The sequence below is a fragment of the Toxorhynchites rutilus genome, chromosome 3 (assembly GCF_029784135.1).
Source record: "Toxorhynchites rutilus septentrionalis strain SRP chromosome 3, ASM2978413v1, whole genome shotgun sequence".
Taxonomy (NCBI): domain Eukaryota; kingdom Metazoa; phylum Arthropoda; class Insecta; order Diptera; family Culicidae; genus Toxorhynchites; species Toxorhynchites rutilus.
Genome location: NC_073746.1, coordinates 140,650,814 through 140,670,328, shown reverse-complemented (window position 1 = coordinate 140,670,328; position 19,515 = coordinate 140,650,814). Strand labels below are relative to the sequence as shown.

Genomic DNA, 19,515 nt, shown 5'->3' with positions numbered 1-19,515 from the left:
CGTTAATAACCATTTGCTGCGATAACGTCGATTGATTCAAACTGAGTGAAGTTCACTTCCATTCAGGCAATTTGGAAGTGAAATGACCGATCGTGCCATACGTAAAAAAGGACGATCAGACTTATTCATTGATTTTATTTGCAACGGAAAACGTAATCTATCACAACGCATTGATTGATTTAACATAGGATTTGTTCAAACTCATTACTTACAAAGTAAATATGTTGGATTCAATTGAATTCGAAAATTGTTTCATTCAATCAATAATTTAATCAATACATCCATATGATTACTTAGCCAACGGTGGTCCCACGTCAACCTTGCGGTAATACCATATTTTTTGAAAACAAACTTCAAGTAGAAGATGTTGATCAATTCCACTAATTTGAATGTTTTACAATTTGTATCCAGTATATTTTTTTCTTATCTATCAAACATAATAATTGAAATCGTTACAGGATTATCGTTAGAAGGATTTTTCCATCATACATAATTCCTATCGCCTTCTAAAAGACCGCGGATTAGTTATCTAACACCCTGGACATGTGAATCATTCTGCAAACAGTGGAAATTATAGTGAACAGCCAAGATCATCACTCTAATTTAGGAATTCATCTTTCAACGACACCAAGCGAAATCTAACACGGATATGATCGAAGTATCAGCATCTCAGTTGGATCACTTCTGCTAACACGACTCCTCTCTACAAAAATGTCTCCTCCTCTCTGTTCAAAAATTATGCATATCTGTCGAAACAAAAACGTACAACACCTTCCATAGTGTGAACGAAGCCCGGCAGCGGTTTCACTATATCTATGTAAACTTCCCGGTGAATACCGTGTCGTGAAGTGCAGTTGAATATACATATACCTCATTCGGGGGACTCCAAAGCACCACAGACAGCAGAGCAAAAGTGAAAGATCGGGGTACCAGTTTTATCGCAGCCAGCGCGTGTCTACGAAAGAGGCCATTGCTCAATAGAGCTGATGGGATATGTTGTGTCTGAAATTACGATGACTTGTCAAGCCTTACTTCCGAGTCAGTGGTTTTGATGGTTACGAGAAGAATCAAGTTCGATTTAATTTCCTTATGAGCGGTTGATCGGAATATTGCCATTGGGGAACAAACTAGTTAAAGATGTGGCTTCCTGGAGCAGCAACAGCAGCAGCAGCACCAACAACAGTTTACCATCGATCGGCGATAATCGGAATAATTTGTCTTGTGTACGGACTGCTACAGGTGGAACGAATCCAAGGTAAGTTTAGTTTCGGTTAACTTGTTGTGATATTTTTTTCTGCTTTTGGCTGCGGAATGTTGGGTTTTGAGCAAATCGAGAAAAATATCGCTTGCCTAATTATGGTTGTGATCTTGAGCAATTTATTCCGTGGCCATGGCTCGCATTTCAACACATTAAAAGAGAGGTTCATTCAACCTGATGCATAGTGATTACATATTTTCATATAACTAACCGAATACGATTTATTGACTTTAAGCTTGGGAAGTCCCTATCTACTAAATTGATGTATATCGTGTACTCAGTATAAGATGTCAAGCTCAAAAAAAAAACTCTACTTTTATGAGACGCTTCATCCATCCGCACAATTTATGTAACATACTAATGGCACCACTCATATCTGAATGATGTCACCGACATCATAAAAGAGTGGCCATGACCTGATCCACCTTTAGTTTTCCTAGCTTGTCTCGCGAATCCGGGCCTCTAGAGTGCAAAAACATGCAAACTCTTTGACGCAAAACCTATCGAATGACGGAACAAGTTCACCGAGTGGCAGGGTAATTAACTGTTAGTGGTTCTAGAATGAAAAACATTACTTCGATATGCACTATCCGACTCAGTAAAAGGTTTGAAAAAACCCGTCTTTTTCAATGACACACCAGGGAATGGAATCCGGATATAGTGGTCTCTCGAAGGGTACTACGAAAAAGTCATCACAAATAAACGCAAAAAAAAACATAAGTGCAAAAATAACAAGCACATACATTTGGCAAGCAGATTAGAGCATGTTGTTTGCATGATTTCGGTGCAACCACAGTGTGAACCACTAGTATTTAGCATGTGCGCGGTAAAGTGGATATGTTATGATGTAACCCTGTTTTCAACACGCTTGAAGGAGTTGCATTTATATTTGCATTGTACGATGGATCCTATATCGATGCTTAGCAGAATATCAACGACTGAAAGTAAACAGAAGCATTTGCGCTATCGTTTGTTGGTGATTTTAAGGTGGAAGGGTACTGTTGAGTCGAAATTATCAACCCAACTTGTGCATGTGTTATTATAATGCCTACATGAAAAACAGACACTTTTAGACATGCATCGTTGATATCGGGATATCTCGTTTGCGCCCTTTCTCAAGATACCGATCTATTTCCGCGTTTTTGCATTAATATTCACTTAGCTTCAGGAATCCTAAAGCTAAGTTATACTTTACATTGTAAATGACACAGCTACATTCTTTTCATCGTTGTTACGAATGTTTGTGTTCAAAATGAAAAGAAAATTTTAAAATTGTTATTCTAACTACTTATATAAATTTGATATCCTACTTAACCGGATTGTACATGTACTATCCTATGTAATTTAATCCTCTGTTTACAGCTGAATTGCTAAATGAGCCTAATAAAATAAACTGTTGGGATAAAAAAAATGAGATCGTATTTAAAAAAAAATGCTACAATTTGTAAGTTGGTTTTACAAAATAACGTAAAACGATTTGTTCCGAATGCAAGCTTCCTTCTTAAAATTCATTGAATATGACAACGAATCTGGTTTACTGTTTCTAAATTTTAACCAGATGATGCATCTCTGTTATTCTTGTCTAAGGTTAAGAATCATTCAGCGGATTTTATTTTGAACTAACTGAGCTGGCGAACTTGATGATGATGATGATGACCCACCTCATACCCCTACAAAGGTTTGAACAGGTCGATTTATCTTATAGATAGTATGTATGTTTGCATAAAATTTAAGAGACCAGCATTATAAAGCAAACTTCGTCTCGCCCAAAATTTATCTTTATGATATGAATTCTTTCGAGCATTCATCATCTTCTTCTTCTTCTTTTTGGCTTTAGGAGGTTTTGAACATTGCAGTTCATTCGCCTCTACTTTCGAACATTCACGTTTTTTACTAAGCGAACATTCGTGACTTCAGAACTCTTCAATGATTGATCTTCTAATTGATCCTAGATAATTTCCTTTCACTATGAATTTCCTAGTACCGATTTGATTCATATTCCGAACACTTAAGCTATGATGACCATTAAACAGTGTCTCATTACTCAAAATGGTACTTTATCGCGAAATTATTTTGATTTTTGGATACAATAGAGCCTTCTTTTTCATTTGACTACAATAGAATTGATTTACAAATACATATTCATGGTGAAAAACTAAAAATATGTTTAATCATTTTTGTCTCAAATTCCGAACACCTTTTTTGTCACTGACTCATATTCCAAACACTTTTGTCTCAAATTCCGAACAGCAAAATGCAAATCATAACTTTTAAACTACTGGACCGATTCATATGATCGATATATCAAATTAAAGTCAATTAGCTATTCTTTTTTGGAAAAATGCTCGCAAAAAATGGATTTTGCTTTTGTAATCATTGATTGTATTTGTTTCTCATAGTTTACATAGTTTCGGGACCAAGGGCGCTATACCGGTATCAATACCTGTAAATGATGTTAAAATGAAGTCTTTAACCCAAAGAATGTCAGGGTTTTGAATATTAAATTATTTATAAAGTTCAGTAAATTCACATTTGAAAATGAAGTGTTCGTAATTTGAATCATGCTTAGAAATTTGATTCATATTCCGAACACTATTTTTAACGTATTTTAATTTTTATGCTAGTTTTTTACAAAATGTGCTAACGCAAACATTTTATTATTGGTTTTGACTGTCACTTTTTTGCAAATGCGTAGTATTATAAATTATAGGCTGTATGGATTTACAGGTACAGGTATGATGTTAAAATGAAGGCTATAACCCAAAGAATTTGAGGGTTTTGATTATTCAATTATTTATAACATTAAAGTTCAGTAAATTTACATTTGAAAATGAAGTGTTGGGAATTTGAATCATCCGTATAAACTTGATTCATATTACGAACATTACTTCAATAATAATTTTAATGAAGATTTCTGCATAAAATATCATTTTTCCACACATTTGTTGTAGGTTCATACATTCTCTAGCACTCACCACGAAAACAACAAACAAGATAGTTGAAACAACTACAAAAACTGAAAAATGAACGATGCTTGCTTTTTACGGAATTTGCTAACGCAAAGGTTTTATCATTGGTTTTTTTTTTTTTTATCTGTATTATAGTGATTTTCAACTCATTTGGCTGGTTCGTCACTTTTTATTTCCATTTTTGGAAGAATGTCGGGAGTGAGAATTGAACTCGTGACCTTTAGCGTGAGAGGCATGGATGTTACCACTACGCCAGATCGCCTCCTTTATTATTGGTTTTGATTGTCACTTTTTTGCAAATGTCTAATATTATAAATTATAGGCGGTATCGATACCTGTAAATGATGTCAAAATAAAGCCTATTTCTCAAAGAATGTCTGTGTTTTCATTATTCAATTATTTATAACATAAAAGTTTAATAAATTCACATTTAAAAATGAAGTGTTCGGAATTTGAGACTGTTCGGAATATGAGAAAAAACGGTACATCTACCGAAACTCGCCATTATAATAAAAATTCACTTTCAGACACAATTTTCGCTCAATATTCTTGATTCACTTGCAAATGACATGTTTCTCCGTAACATGAAATACAAGTGTGCTACAGAAAAAGTAAATTTCCATTCATATTTTTTTTCTTATAAGCGCGTTATTCTACCCGAGAATCCATTGCCATTTTCGCTTCACACCAACGGAACACGAAGCATAATTCCGCAAACGCGAAATCCAATTGGACTAACAACGATGTCATTGTAGAACCTATGGGAAGATTTTTTTTCTAACTTTCCCTCATAGTTTTTTGAAAACATCAATTTCTTTTTTCTCACCATAACATTGATCTACGAGCAGGAACGAATACAACAACATAAAGACGGCTCAATTCGAACCGTTACTTCCTCGGGTTTCGCGCTCACCAACCATTTGATTTTCTATTTTTATTTATATAGATTTACTGGAATCAACTGGATCAAATTCAAAATTAAAAAAAAAGATGATTTGTTTGAAAAGCTTGATTTGTTTCAAGACAACAAATTTGTTACAGTTATTTATCAGTTGCCGAGTGGGTTGAAACGATTTGATCATTATGCAACACTCAGTCACGATTGTGTCGATTTGTTGTCTGTAAACAGCCATTCTAAACCGATATAGTGTTTCTCACGTTTTCGTGAAAAGTGGTAGTTTCGTTCCTTATCAGCAAATATTAGACCCGTATTTTTTATATTTTGCATAAAGGATTCCCATTTCCATTTTGGGGTGGTTTGAAAAATCATTTTTTCACCATTTTTCTCCAACAATGCCTTTTTCGAAAAACCTTCCAAGCTACTTAGCCGATTTGGATGATCGACATGTAAAAATAAAGACAATAACCCAATCATTTTTTTTCGGAAAAATATCACACTTGTAAAAAATTTTGATTTTGTTTTCGTAATTATTGATTGTGTTTGTTTTTTGTTACTGTCATAGCTTTGGGCTAGAGGACGCTATATTTTTTATATTTATCCTTGAAAGCTGAAAATACACGACATATCCAAAAATCAAAAAGGCGTTGTTTTCGTTTTTGAGTTATGATTTTTCAAAGTTAACCGATGGAACAAAAAATCAATTTTACCATTTTTTTTTTTTGCTAAAACTGACTTTATTCAGAAAATCATAACTTTTCAACTACTCGACCGATTCTGATGTTCTGAATATCAAATTGAAGCCAATGAGCTAGTCTTCTTTGAAAATATATTACTTTTTTGAAAAAAATTGATTTTGTTTTCATAATTGTTGATTTCATTTGTTTTTAAACGGTTTTATTTAGCTTGCCCTGTTTGTATGTTTGTATGTTTGTAACATGTCTGTAGCGGGTTTTTCCAAAACTCCATCAATATGGGTATCAAATGAAATAGCTTGACTAGTAGAACATAGTTATTTATGAAAAATGTTATTCCAAGATGGCAGCCGCTACAAAATGGCGGATCACATATTTTCTCAGAACTTAATCAATATGAGTATAAAAAAGAGCTTGATTAGTAGAACACATTTTATTATAAAAATGCAAATCCCAAATGGCCGCCATCAAGAAATATCGCCATATATATATATTTCTTTTCAAAATCCCATCAATGTGGGTGATTGGTAGAACACAGTTATTTATGTAAAATGTGAATCCAAAATAGCTGCCACCATAAAATGGCGCCATATATATTTTCTTTCAAAATCATTTCAACATGGGTATCAAATGAAAGTGATTGACTAGTAGAATTCAGTTATTTGTAAAAAATGCAAATCCAAAATGGCGGTCGCTACAAAATGGCGGATTATATATTTTGTCAGAACTCCATCAATATGGGTATCAAATAAAAGGGCTTGATTAGTAGATCACATTTATTTATGAAAAAATGCGAATCCGAAAGGGTTTCCACCACGAAATAGCGCAATACATAGTTTTTTAAAAACCGCTTCAATATGAGTATCAAATGAAAGGGCTGGACTAGTAGAACATGGCTATTTATAAAACATTCAAATCCAAAATGACCACCCCTACAAAACGGAGAAACGGTGAATATATTTTTTTTCGATACCCCATCAATATGGGTATCAAATGAAAGTGATATTAGAATAAACTGACCAGACGTCCCGCGTTACGCGGAACAGTCCCGCATTTCAACAAAATGTCCCGCGTTAGATTACGTCCCGCGAAATGTCCCGCATTTGCCAAAAGAAACGAAATTGTCCCGCGATATCATATATTTCAATATCACAATTTAGGCATGTTGATTTTCTTAAATGAATGAACCTAAAAAAAACTTCTATTTGGCAGACTGTTCAAGAGCGCTTCTAATGCATCCAAAGATTGATACGTTGAGCTGGTTTCATCGCACCGATAGTGGGCTTTTTGTTTAGAGAGTGTCAACTGGAAGCGACAGCAACAAAATTGGAAAATGATTTTTATAAAAGTCCCCTATTGATTCGCAGGGACCAACGTGAGCCAAACGAAGAGTTCATCTTTGTTCCCCTAGCTCGGTGAGGACTTAACGTTTTTAATAAGCCGGAAGAACTAGTGTATACTCGACAGGAAGAGGTAGGGTTGTTTGATGAAGTATCGTAAATGAAGCGCTGGGCGGTCTTACGGAAGTTGGCCGGAACCTCAACCATGGCCGATGAAAAGATGTATGTCGGCGTGTTCTTTTACTTTTTCATGGCTTTGGTGGTCGACTGTCTCTCCATTTTGGCCATTCGTACAAAAGTTTTCTATCGGATGCAGCTGGGAGATGTTGGGAAGGTTGGCGGTTTTCGCGACAATGTTTATCTCCAGCCGATCCATCCTCCAGTGACTTTTGGCATAATGGGTTGATCCCAAGTACGGCATAAAGATCACATCACCTTCGCAACTTCCGGCAAGCACTTCGTACTATATATCTCCCCGTTCACCATATGACTCGAAAGAAGAGCGGCTTGGACATTCCCTTCACGCCTGTCAGAGAAGGATCTTCTTCGAGAACTTGATGTGGATGATATATTCGACATCATCGCTTACCTGAGGAACGTAAAGTACCCGGTCCCCTGTCATTCGTTGAACTCTAGCATCAAGTACGTCTCGTCTTTCATTACGAGCACGAATAGAAGTTTTTCACCAGTGAAAAAGAAGTTTTTCACTTCATTCGCCGGAAAGAAGTTTTTTACCAGCACCTCAAGCTACTCCTTCTGGGTGATTGCCTGCTGCTCAGATACGGCCGGTCTCGTCTGAAGTATCCGCATAAAAATGTCCATTTTGGCCAGATTCTCCTTCACCATTTGGCCGGTTGCTTCGATCTCCCGGCTTAAGGAGCGGCAGGGAGATGATGTTGTAAATACCAGATCGGCTATATCGGGCGGACACAAAGTGCCTCAGGATGTCCAACTCCTTCACTGTGGGGTGGAGCTTGCAGTATGAAAAACTTATCAAGTTGTTTGACAGTGCTGCATCTGCGAATCAACAGCCTTGAATCATTTTTGTTGTAGGCCTTATAAACGTAAGATTTAAGGAAAATTTGTTCCATTAAATTATCTTCCATCGCCATCCGAAATTGGTCTATTTTTTGAATGCATACGTTAACACTAAAATCGATGAAAAATGTATTGGAATTTTCGAACATTCCATTCGGTAATTTGAAGAAAATTGTAGAATTTGAGTCGTGTTTCCCAGGCGTAAATGCTCTGATTGAGCGAGTGATTTTCGCGTAAACAAAATCAAAACCACCGAAAAATCACAACTGAGTACCGATACTTTGAAAAGAAATAATAAATAAAAAATAAATTTAGACTCGCTAAACTATGGTTTATATTAACATAATGTATATACATAACGTTTTGTTTTTTGTTTCCCGCGTTAGACTTCTGACCATCTGGTCACTTTATATTAGAACGTGTTAGATCATGAAAAAATCAAATCCAAGATAGCCGCTGTCCTCAAATATCCAATTACTTTTTTAAATGGTTTCATTTAGCTTGACCTGTATGTATATTTGAATGTCTGTGGGGTAGGTACCATGTATTTTAGCAATCCCCTCAATGTCGGTATTAAATGAAATGATTTGACTAATAGAATACAGTACATCATAAAAAATATTCCGAAGAAAATAAGATGAGAAATAAAAAATTAAAAAAAAGTTGAATGGTTTTATTATAGAGAAATATGCTAATGATACAAATAATGTACTAAAAACTAGAAAATAAAAATAAGTAAAAAAAACTTTTTGAGTTAAACGGTTTCTTCGTGTTTAAACATAATCATAATACAGATAATGTACTAAAAGCTAGAAAATAATTAGGCAAGTAACAGCTAGCAGTTATCATACCTCTTGCTTCATTAATCAAGGACATTGATGAGACTAAAATAAAATCGTGGGGCACGTCCTTGATTAATGAAGCAAGAGGTATGATAACTGCTAACTGCTACTAGCCCAATTATTTTTTTAATTTAATACACTATCTGTATTATGATTATGTTTAATCACAAGGAAACCGTTTAACTTGAAATGTTTTTTTTTACTTATTTTATTGATATTTTACTCGGTTAAAGATAGAGGACGCTATACTTTTTCATATTTCTTTCTTGGAAGCTAAGGTATTTTTACATAACATATTCAAAATTCAGAGAAGTATTTTTTTCGTTTTAAGTTATTATTTTTCAAGTTAACATGTTTTCAGTCTCCGTTCGCTATTCCTATGCGACTAGACTAGGTCTATGTGTCAAGAGTCCAATTTTTTTTCGCGAGTGTAATATTTTTTTGAAGGATACCAGCACATTGGCTTCAATTTATTATGTCGATCATCTGAATCGTTTCAGTAGTTATTAATTTTTGAGAAAAGTCATTGTTGTGACCGTTCTCAACCCAGCATCAGAGAAAGCGATAACAACCGCAGGAATAGCAGCAGAAATCCACCGGCAGTAGGACAGCAACGGGAATCAACCAGCTGTAGGACCAGCAACAGCAATCAACCAGCAGCAGGAACAGCAATCCGAGACCACGTGTCGGAATGATCTTCGACAGGAAACTTGTGACCCGGGCGGAGTGACGGACTTGAGGAAATAATGTCTTAACACCTTGGATAGTCAACTCGAACTGAACATTTATTTCTAAACACAAAGTACATTTAACAATTTTATGGCACACAAGACAACAATAATTTTATAGCGAATTGCTCCTGTGGTGGGTTCAGCAGATGTACCGACACGAGTTTCACAAACTGTGTGACAGAACATCGCCGCCACCTTGAAAATATCATTTTCAAAAACATTGAAGCTAATAACAATAACAAAAAAAAATATATACATTGATCTGAACTACATAACATAAACTACAGTACATTTTTAATTAGCTAACATATAACAGTTGTCTAGGATTGTGATTGACTCTCCTGCTCAGGTAGCAAGCAGATTCTAGTAATCGGACGTTTCATGATGCCTTTGCTCGTTCGCAACGTTACGACGCGTGTTTGTTTATCCTTGCCAGAATGAAGTGCAATTATTCTGGCCAGTGGCCACTTCACCGGCATCTGCAGTTCGTCGACCAAAACCACGAGTCGGCCTGGTTGGATGTCCGTGTTGGGATTGCAGCATTTTGTATCACGCTGCATCTCCTGCAGATATTCGGTCCTCCAACAGTGCCAAAACTGCTGGTAGATTCTCTGGAGGCTCTGGTAGTGGTCCAGTCGATTGAGCGGGATCTGACGTAAATCTGGTTCGGGAATTGAGTTCATCGTGCTTCCGATGAGAAAGTGGGCTGGTGTTATCGCTGCGATGTCGTTTGGGTCCTCGCTTAAAGGAACGAGAGGACGCGAGTTCATGCTCGCTTCGATTTGAGTGAGGATTGTTGTTAGGTGTTCAAAGGAAAGTCTCGAATTTCCTAGCTGCCGATACAGATGTCGCTTCGCCACTTTCACTGCCGCCTCCCACAGTCCTCCGAAATGTGGTGCCTTTGGTGGGCTGGAGTGCCACTTGATTTCCTCGCTTGGTTCTGAGGATCTGATTAACTCCCTCTCGTTCTCATTTCTCAGCATCCGATACACTTCTCCAAGTTCGTTGGCTGCTCCCTCAAAGTTTTTGCCGTTATCGGAATAAATGTCCGACGGTCGGCCACGGCGAGCGATGAAGCGACGTAGAGCACATAGGAAAGCTTGCGTCGACAGGTCACTGGCCAACTCAAGGTGGACAGCTTTCGTGCAGAAACAAACGAAGACGCAGATGTATGCCTTTGTGGGTGCGGCACGCTTGTGGGCTGGTTTGATGTATACTGGCCCTGCATAGTCGATCCCGCATATTGAGAAGGGTCGACTTGCAGTGATTCTGTGTACTGGAAGTTGTCCTATTTGTTGGCTCATCGGGACAGGATTAGCTCGAATGCATTGATAGCAGCTACGTAGCACGCTGCGTACTAATCTTCGACCATTCAATGGCCAGAATTTAGATCTCATGGCCGCGAGTGTTAATCGGCCGCCACCGTGAATTAGCGATAGGTGATAATGTTTGGCGATTAGAATAGATAGAGGGTGAAAGTTTGGTAGTAGGGCTTGGTGACGTATAGCGGTCAACGTGGTATGCAGAAATACTAGGAAGCTGCTCAATGTACGCCCTCCATTCGGCCTCGATTGTATCTGGAACATTGTCGTCCCACGAGCATGGTAGCAACCACAATTGTTGCATCAACATTTTTCCTCGAATGATCACAGGCGATAGCAATCCTAACGGATCGAAAAGTTGGCAAATGTCAGAAAGAATTGAGCGTTTCGTAGGAGATCCTTTTCGATGCTGAATTTTAGAATCGAAACGAAATAAATCTGACTCGGGTTCCCAGGAAATACCAAGCGCTTTGATGGTTTCATGTTCATTAAATTTGATAGCCGATTGAGTTCCAATTTTATCGGCCGACAGACTTTCTAGCACGTCTAGTTTATTAGACGCCCATTTACGTAACGAGAAACCGCCTTTGGCTAATAGATCTGTTAATTCATTTCTTAATTCGATTGCTTCTGCCACGGATTGGGCACCTCCTATGAAGTCGTCCATATAGAAGGACTTTCGCAGAGCCAGAGCTCCAATTGGATGGGACTCGCCTTCGTCCACAGCCAGTTGCTCCAGCGTACGCGTTGCTAGGAAGGATGATGGACTTAACCCGTAAGTAACGGTCTGAAGTTCATAGCATTCAACTGGATCCGTTGGTTTGAAGCGCCACACGATTCTCTGGAGGGTAGTGTCGTCGTGGTGGAGTAGAATCTGGCGGTACATTTTGGCGATATCCGCCACCACTGCAACTGGATATGTCCGAAACCGAAGGATGATTGTCAGAAGATCGTCCTGAATTACAGGACCCACCAACAGTGCTTCGTTGAGTGAGAAGCCGGTGCTGGTTTTGGCGGAAGCATCGAACACTACACGTAATTTAGTAGTCGTGCTTTCTTCCTTTGTAACAGGATGATGCGGGAGGTAATTTGTCTTCGAATATTGCTCGTCATCGTATCGAATACATCGCATGTGTTCGAGAGAGAGATATTCTGACATAAATTCATTATATCCTTCCTTAAGATCAGGATTTTTCAGTAGCCTACGCTCGAGAAGTTCATAACGATGCAGTGCCATAGTTTTTGACTGTCCCAACAGTTCATCGAAATTATGTTTGCGTGGTAAACGAACCATATAGCGTCCATCAGATTGACGGGATACAGTGGAGGAGTAAAATTGCTCACATTGCTTCTCTTCTTGTGAATAGTTGATGCGATCCGACAGCTCTTCCATTTTCCAAAAACGCTCTATACTTTCTTCCAGGGTAACTAACGAAATTGCAGTAATACTACAGCGAGATTTCTGCCCACTCGGATGAACTGGGCTGAACTTCCCCGATACTAGCCATCCGAACACACTGTCTATCAACGTTGGCAGATGTTTACCCAAATGTATTCGTCTGGTTGTGTTGAAGAACGAGAAAAAGTGTTCGATGCCCATCAGCAAATCTATTTCACCGGTTTTGTTGAATTCCGGGTCAGCCAAGAAAACATCACGGGGTAGCTTCCAATCACGAGTTGATACATTGCAGACTGGAAGCTCCGCGACTATCTTATGGAGGATCAAGAACTCTGCGTTGACTTCAAATTTTTCCCTTCTAGAACGAATTATAGTACTTATGGATTCTCGGGATTGTTGGGAGTGTTTTCCAATTCCTTGGACGAGAATATTTGTTCTCTTCCGCTTCAATCGCAGAATTTGCGCCATTCGTTCCGTCATCAAATTTGGTTGAGACGCGCTATCTAACAGGGCTCGCGCAAGGTGTTCCTTTCCGTAGCGATCTGTAATTTTCACAACCGCGGTTAGCATGAAAACGTTTTTCTGGGGTTGATTAGGATATTCGTTCATTATCGACTCGGTAGAAGTGGCAGCGGTGAAGACGGCGGATGAAGGACCTTCATCTGGGGGTGTAACGCTTACGTTTGATGAAACCCGGGTGGCTTGCGCGGATGCGGGAGCAGTTGATTCGTAGTGGGAATGACCGTCATTGTCAACATACCCTGGATGGAGGAGCGAATGGTGACGTTTCTTGCAGGTTTTGCAACTGTACTTCGATGGGCAATTCCTAGCAAAATGATCACTTCGAAAGCAGTTCATGCATAGTCGTTTTAGCGTGACAAGGTTTATCCTTTCTGTCAGAGGAAGCCTTTCAAATTTGAAACATTTGAACAATGGATGGCGTTGCTCACACGCGTAACACCTAGTGGAGGTATCCACAGCAGATCTGGTAGATGGTCTAGGATTGGAAGACCTTCGAGCTGTTGAAACATTTGTGGTCGTGACGTAAGAAGTTGGTGAGTGGGTGTGATTCACGGAGATGGAATCCAAAACGCGGATACGGCGCTGTAAAAACTCAACGAGAGCGTTGTACGTAGGCTCCTCAATAGTGGACGCATAGTCTTCCCAAGCTTTCAGAGATTCGTCCGGTAGTCGAATACACAGTAAATGTTCCAAGATTGTGCTCCAGGAATCCACTGGTTCACCAATTTGTCTCAATATCTTTGAATGCCGTTCGAAGTCATCGACAATTCCGTGTAAGGACGCTGAAGTTTCTTTCTTGACACGTGGAACTTCCAGCATTGCTTGCAAATGCCGTTTTTTCAACAGGTACTCGTTAGCATACCTATTGACTAAAGCTTGCCAGGCTAACGGGTAATTCACAGCACTAATTCCGATTGATTCTATGAGTTGCCCTGCCTCACCTTTCACTGCTGCGCGGAGGTAGTGAAATTTTTGTATATCCGGTACGTCCGGATTGGAGTGGATTAGCGCCAAAAACGTATCGTGGAACGCTAACCACTGTTTAAAATCTCCGTCAAACTCTGGTAAAGCGACAGTTGGAAGCTTAAGACCCTTTAGACTAGAGGAAACCATAGCATGCGGAGTTTGAGGGATGTTTTCATTGGGAAGAAAAGGAGAGAGCTTAGAGAGAAGACCAGCCTTTATTCGAAAGTATTTGTTTTCATAGGAGGTACGGTGACATGCGTTTTGATTCATACCTTCTTCACTCGTTACTTCACATTCCAAACCAGCCTGAACGCTTTCTAATTCACGCCAAATCGTATCTAAATTTTCCAGTCGTACTTGTAGCATAATCCTGTCCCTGTTGTCATCGAAACTTTCCAAAAATTGTTCCGCACGATCCAGCGAAGCCATAAGCGTAGTCCGTCGTACCGTCAATTGGTGTAGCCTCTGCTCGTGCTCCATTTTTCGATGATCGTTGTGTTGATCCAATCGAAGCGAAAACGTCAATGATTAGAGCGTCCGGATTCTGCGAAAAATTTTAATACCAGTAGCCCTGGGGTAACGAAGTGAGTTCTTGGACAGCTAATTACCTTTTCAAAGGCAATGTAATGCCTTGTATGATTATGTTCGTCCAAAACGTCGAAAATTCCGGTCGTCCTTCACTATTCAGGCTTTGTACGACCGATGTATTGTTCGGAAACAATGGCGCTTGACCAACAACAATGGCGTATTATTCTGCAGCAATGGCGTATTGTTCGATAACAATTGCGTATTATTCAGCAACAATGGCGTATTGTCTGACCACAATAGCTCACAGTTGGGAAGTCGAGTCTCAAAACCTGCTCTGGAATCCGTGATCGTTGGCGAGAATCCTGGTCACGGCACCATTTGTTGTGACCGTTCTCAACCCAGCATCAGAGAAAGCGATAACAACCGCAGGAATAGCAGCAGAAATCCACCGGCAGTAGGACAGCAACGGGAATCAACCAGCTGTAGGACCAGCAACAGCAATCAACCAGCAGCAGGAACAGCAATCCGAGACCACGTGTCGGAATGATCTTCGACAGGAAACTTGTGACCCGGGCGGAGTGACGGACTTGAGGAAATAATGTCTTAACACCTTGGATAGTCAACTCGAACTGAACATTTATTTCTAAACACAAAGTACATTTAACAATTTTATGGCACACAAGACAACAATAATTTTATAGCGAATTGCTCCTGTGGTGGGTTCAGCAGATGTACCGACACGAGTTTCACAAACTGTGTGACAGAACAGTCATTTTTGGATAAATTTTGAAAACATTATTTTTCGGACCATCGATGAATTTTGAAACATCATAACTCAAAAACGAAGAAAAATGCACTCTGTTTTTTGGATATGTTATGTGAAAAAAAACCCAGCTTTTTCTTTCTTTGGAGTCTGGAGCTGACTAGTTTCTCAAAGTTTTGTAGAGAGCAGACAGTGATCTAACTGTCCGATAGTTCCCGGCTAACAATGGTTCTTTTCCGGCTTTAGAACGAGTACAAATTCAGCTATCTCCCACCGCGAGGAGATTTTTTTATCCGAGATATATAAAAATTTTTTTTGCAAGGCTCATAGACGTATTTTTGACAATTTTTCGTATCATCTATGTTAGTAATATGTAACGGATTACTCGCGTTTGGCTCGGGTTAGTATTACAAAGTGTTCTCATAATTGGGATGTTTCGGTCTCCAATGTTCTGTACGTGTGCCCGACACGGAATACTATTGGCATGCAGCTGACCATTAATCAGCAACGCCCCCTAATCTATACCCCATATCTAGCGTGGCGCGTCTCTCTCGACTCGAGGAATCCATGGTAGAATGTGTGTGTATGTATTGCCGCAATAGGAGGGATATGAAACAGGGATACAACGAAGGAAACATCATTAAACGTTAACATCGGCGTTTCTGAGGAGCAGGTATAAATGAAGCGGAAGATCAGGATCACGGCTACCTAAGATATCCTGAACGGGGATATCCGATTGTCTGCCTTGTGCTCTCAGTGCTCTAGAGAAGTGAGAGCGAGCAGCATGGAACCGGATACACGACCAGACAACATGCTCGATGTCGTGGTAGCCATCGCCACAATCACAAAGATTGTTTGCTGCGAGCCCAATGCGATAGAGATGCGCGAACCATGCACTCGTCGAGACCTTAGAGATAATCGAGTGTAACCAACGACCAAATTCATCTTCACTCCACGTACGCTGCCAACTTACGAGTGTTTGCTGACGAGGAATGTGGAAAAAATCGTTATAAGCAATTTGCATTTCAAAAGTGTGCCTTCTGAAGCGCTCACCTTAGCTAGCGAGACCGCTTTCTCATTCCCCGGAATCGAACAATGAGAGGGAACCCATGCTAAGGTAATCTTGAATAATTTTTCGACCAAAACACTCAATAGATGTCTTATTTTTGTTAGGAGCGTTTATCAACTTTCATTGAGCGGATTGCCTCTATTGAGCTGAGACTGTCTGAAAAAAAAAACAATGGTCGACGGGCAGTGTTTCAATGATCCCTAGAGCATAGCAGATCGCACCCAATTCAGCGACATACACGGAACAAGGATCTTTGAGTGGATCCGTTTATGAATGAACCGTCAGTAAAGAACATTTCATCAGATATAATTTTTCTATATTTTGTCGAAAATATCGAAGGAATAACAACGGAGCGTAGATGATCTGCGATTCCATGGATTTTTGTCGCATGGACAGATAAAAAATGACAGAGGAATTTCAAAAGTATGGGAAGTAAACTTGGTTGGAGATGCCTGGGTAAGGTGCTCATGGTATAAATAAATAAAATTTGACTGAGGAGTCAGTTGGAGTAGATTTTCGAAGTTATCAATCACCAATGGAATCATAATCTTGCAACGGATGATAAATCTGTTAGATAATTCTGTGAACCGAAGAGTAAGCGGGGATACTCCTGCCAAGACTTCGAGACTCATCGTATGTGCCGAATGCAAACACCCCATGGCTTTAAGCAAGCAACGATATTGCATCCATTCCGACCATTTCGGTTTTTCTCCGTAGAGAAATCGATACCCAACCTGAGAGCCCTTAACACTTGTTCTTATTTAAAACTTTCATGATAAGTTGTATTACGTGAAGCAATTTGACTCAATAATGACTAATATTTTAGTAGAACGAATGAAGCCATGATCAAATTCAACTCCAAACAAACATAACAAGTTTGCATTTAGGTTGCAAGTTGTTTGCAAAATAAGATGAATTCATTGTGAACAATGCGCTGAACTACCAAGTTCGGATCAGTTTGGTTTACCACCAAACATACTTTGTTCGTGGAGGACCTCGCTCCAATGTAGCATTGCCATGCGACAGAATGAGGATCTCTTTGACAAAGTCAGACATGTTTGTATAATATATTCTTTTCCTGCTGCGCCTATGAGTTTCTTCACCCACAAAAGGTCCAAACGTTCTTATTTTCGACGATAGTTTTTTAGCATATCGCAAGAACCCAAAGTATCACAAAACTCGAGGAATTCCTGTTTACTCTTGTTCGCCACGGTACCACTGATTTCATTTTTTTCGACGAAATGTTCAAGAGCGAAATTTATGCGCTTTTTTGCAAACTATAAACGCTGGATACAAGAAATATATAGTGTCGTGTCTTTGTCGTGGATACGACAAAGGTGATCGTTCCTTCATTTTTCGAAGAAATTAAATGCAGTTCTGTCAAAAATCAAGATATTTATCTCATAAACTTGATTGTTTCCACAACACTGGTGATTGCAACTTTTGCAGTGAATCCTAATTCAATTTCAGCCGCTGCTTAGCAGAAACGAATCATCGGAGAGATCGACGTTTATAAGGGATTTCCGATTCCCTCTCAAAAGTGCTGGCTTGATCTATTTATTTATTACTGGTTTAAAAGGGTTCGTCAGTTCGAATAGAAAAGTTGCTATAGGCTCGTCACTCTGAAAGCTCGTCATAAATGGTTGAACTGCAGCAGTTGATGTTAAGAAAAGCCCCCAACAATTTATCCTCAAAAGCGTCTGCAACTACTCTAAAGGTACTGGCTGTGAAAACAGCAGCAAAGCTCCTACGGAAATCTGGATGTTTATCTTTGTACGTAGGTTTTAAAGTACGGCAGCATGTCAAGGGCTATTTATACCATCGGTTGGTTTTCGAACCATTTTGCTCCGCAAAACATCAGCCGATCCAATAGTTCTAGAATACTCCGCACATTTTAACGGAACGTTCTCAAACAGACTGTACAAGCATTGGAGGAATTCATCAATTTTCCAAACAGTCTTGCAAACTGCAGCTAAAGGGTGTGTCACATCAAATTGCATCACGGAAAAAACGCTGTAGAAATTCGCCCAGTAGACCGATCCTTTTGAAAATTTTAGACAGTAAAATGAAAACTATTAAACAACTTTTGGCATTTTCTTTTTTTTTCATACTTCGAGCCCAAGCCCGTATGCTCGCACCTTCCTCTTTACCCCGTCCATAAGGTTCTGTACAACGTCAGGTTGTAGTTTTTTTTGAACAGAAATCCATTCTGCAAGAGCAGATCGCTTGCCACACCATGTACTTTTTGGCAAACTTGGATAGTTTCTGCTTGCGAATCTCCTCCGGAACGCTGAATTTGTCCTCTGCGGAGAAGAACAACAGGCCCGGCAGCTGACGAAAGTCCGCTTTGACGTAGGTTTCGTCGTCCATTACCAGGCAATGCGGCTTCATCAGCATTTCGGTGTACAGCTTCCGGGCTTGCGTCTTCCCCACCATGTTTTGCCTTTCGTCGCGGTTAGGAGCCTTCTGAACCTTGTATGTACGCAGGCCCTCCCGCTGCTTGGTCCGCTGGACGAATGAACTTGACAAATTCAGCTTATTGGCGACATCCCGGACCGAACTTCTCGGATCACGTCTAAACTGCTTAACTACGCGCTTGTGATCTTTTTCACTGACGGAGCATCCATTTTTGCCGTTCTTCACCTTCCGGTCGATGGTTAGGTTCTTGAAGCATCGTTTTAGTACTCTGCTGACCGTGGATTGGACGATTCCCAGCATCTTACCGATGTCCCGATGTGACAACTCCGGATTCTCGAAATGAGTGCACAGGATTAATTCACGACGCTCTTTTTCGTTCGACGACATTTTTCCAAACTCACGAAAAAATGACAGTGAAGCATGGCCAACGTGATCTATACACTCTTATCTGATTATAAGCGAAAGCTGAAGATATAATTCCTATAAATTAAATTTCTACAGCGTTTTTTCCGTGATGCAATTTGATGTGACACACCCTTTACCTATATTCGTGAGCTCGTAGTTTTGGCTGCTTCGGATTTCACGAATTTTTTCATTCAACTGCTTCACTACTCTCCAATTGACATGGGGACCGTCAATGCTGAGTTGACCCACTTCAAACTCGGATTAGCTTCAAAATATTTCTTCAGTCCGTCGAACAAGTCCAGTGCACGCGTTGAGCTCAGAAAAGCTGAGCCAATGTACCTGGATTCCACCA

At 39.6% G+C, this 19,515-nt stretch overlaps 1 protein-coding gene across 6 annotated transcripts in view; it reads left to right on the top strand.

Annotated features, from left to right (window-relative positions):
* LOC129773975 (phospholipase A1 member A) overlaps window positions 1-19,515 on the top strand; it is a 59,382-nt gene that overhangs the window by 8,044 nt on the left and 31,823 nt on the right. For 5 of the 6 annotated variants that reach the window (XM_055777654.1, XM_055777656.1, XM_055777655.1 and 2 more), the window contains exon 2: window positions 459-1,255. In XM_055777654.1, the coding sequence (XP_055633629.1) occupies window positions 1,138-1,255 (118 nt within the window). In that variant the 5' untranslated portion in view covers window positions 459-1,137. The remainder of the gene's footprint in view (window positions 1-458; window positions 1,256-19,515) is intronic. The other variant, XM_055777658.1, reaches the window with a different exon arrangement.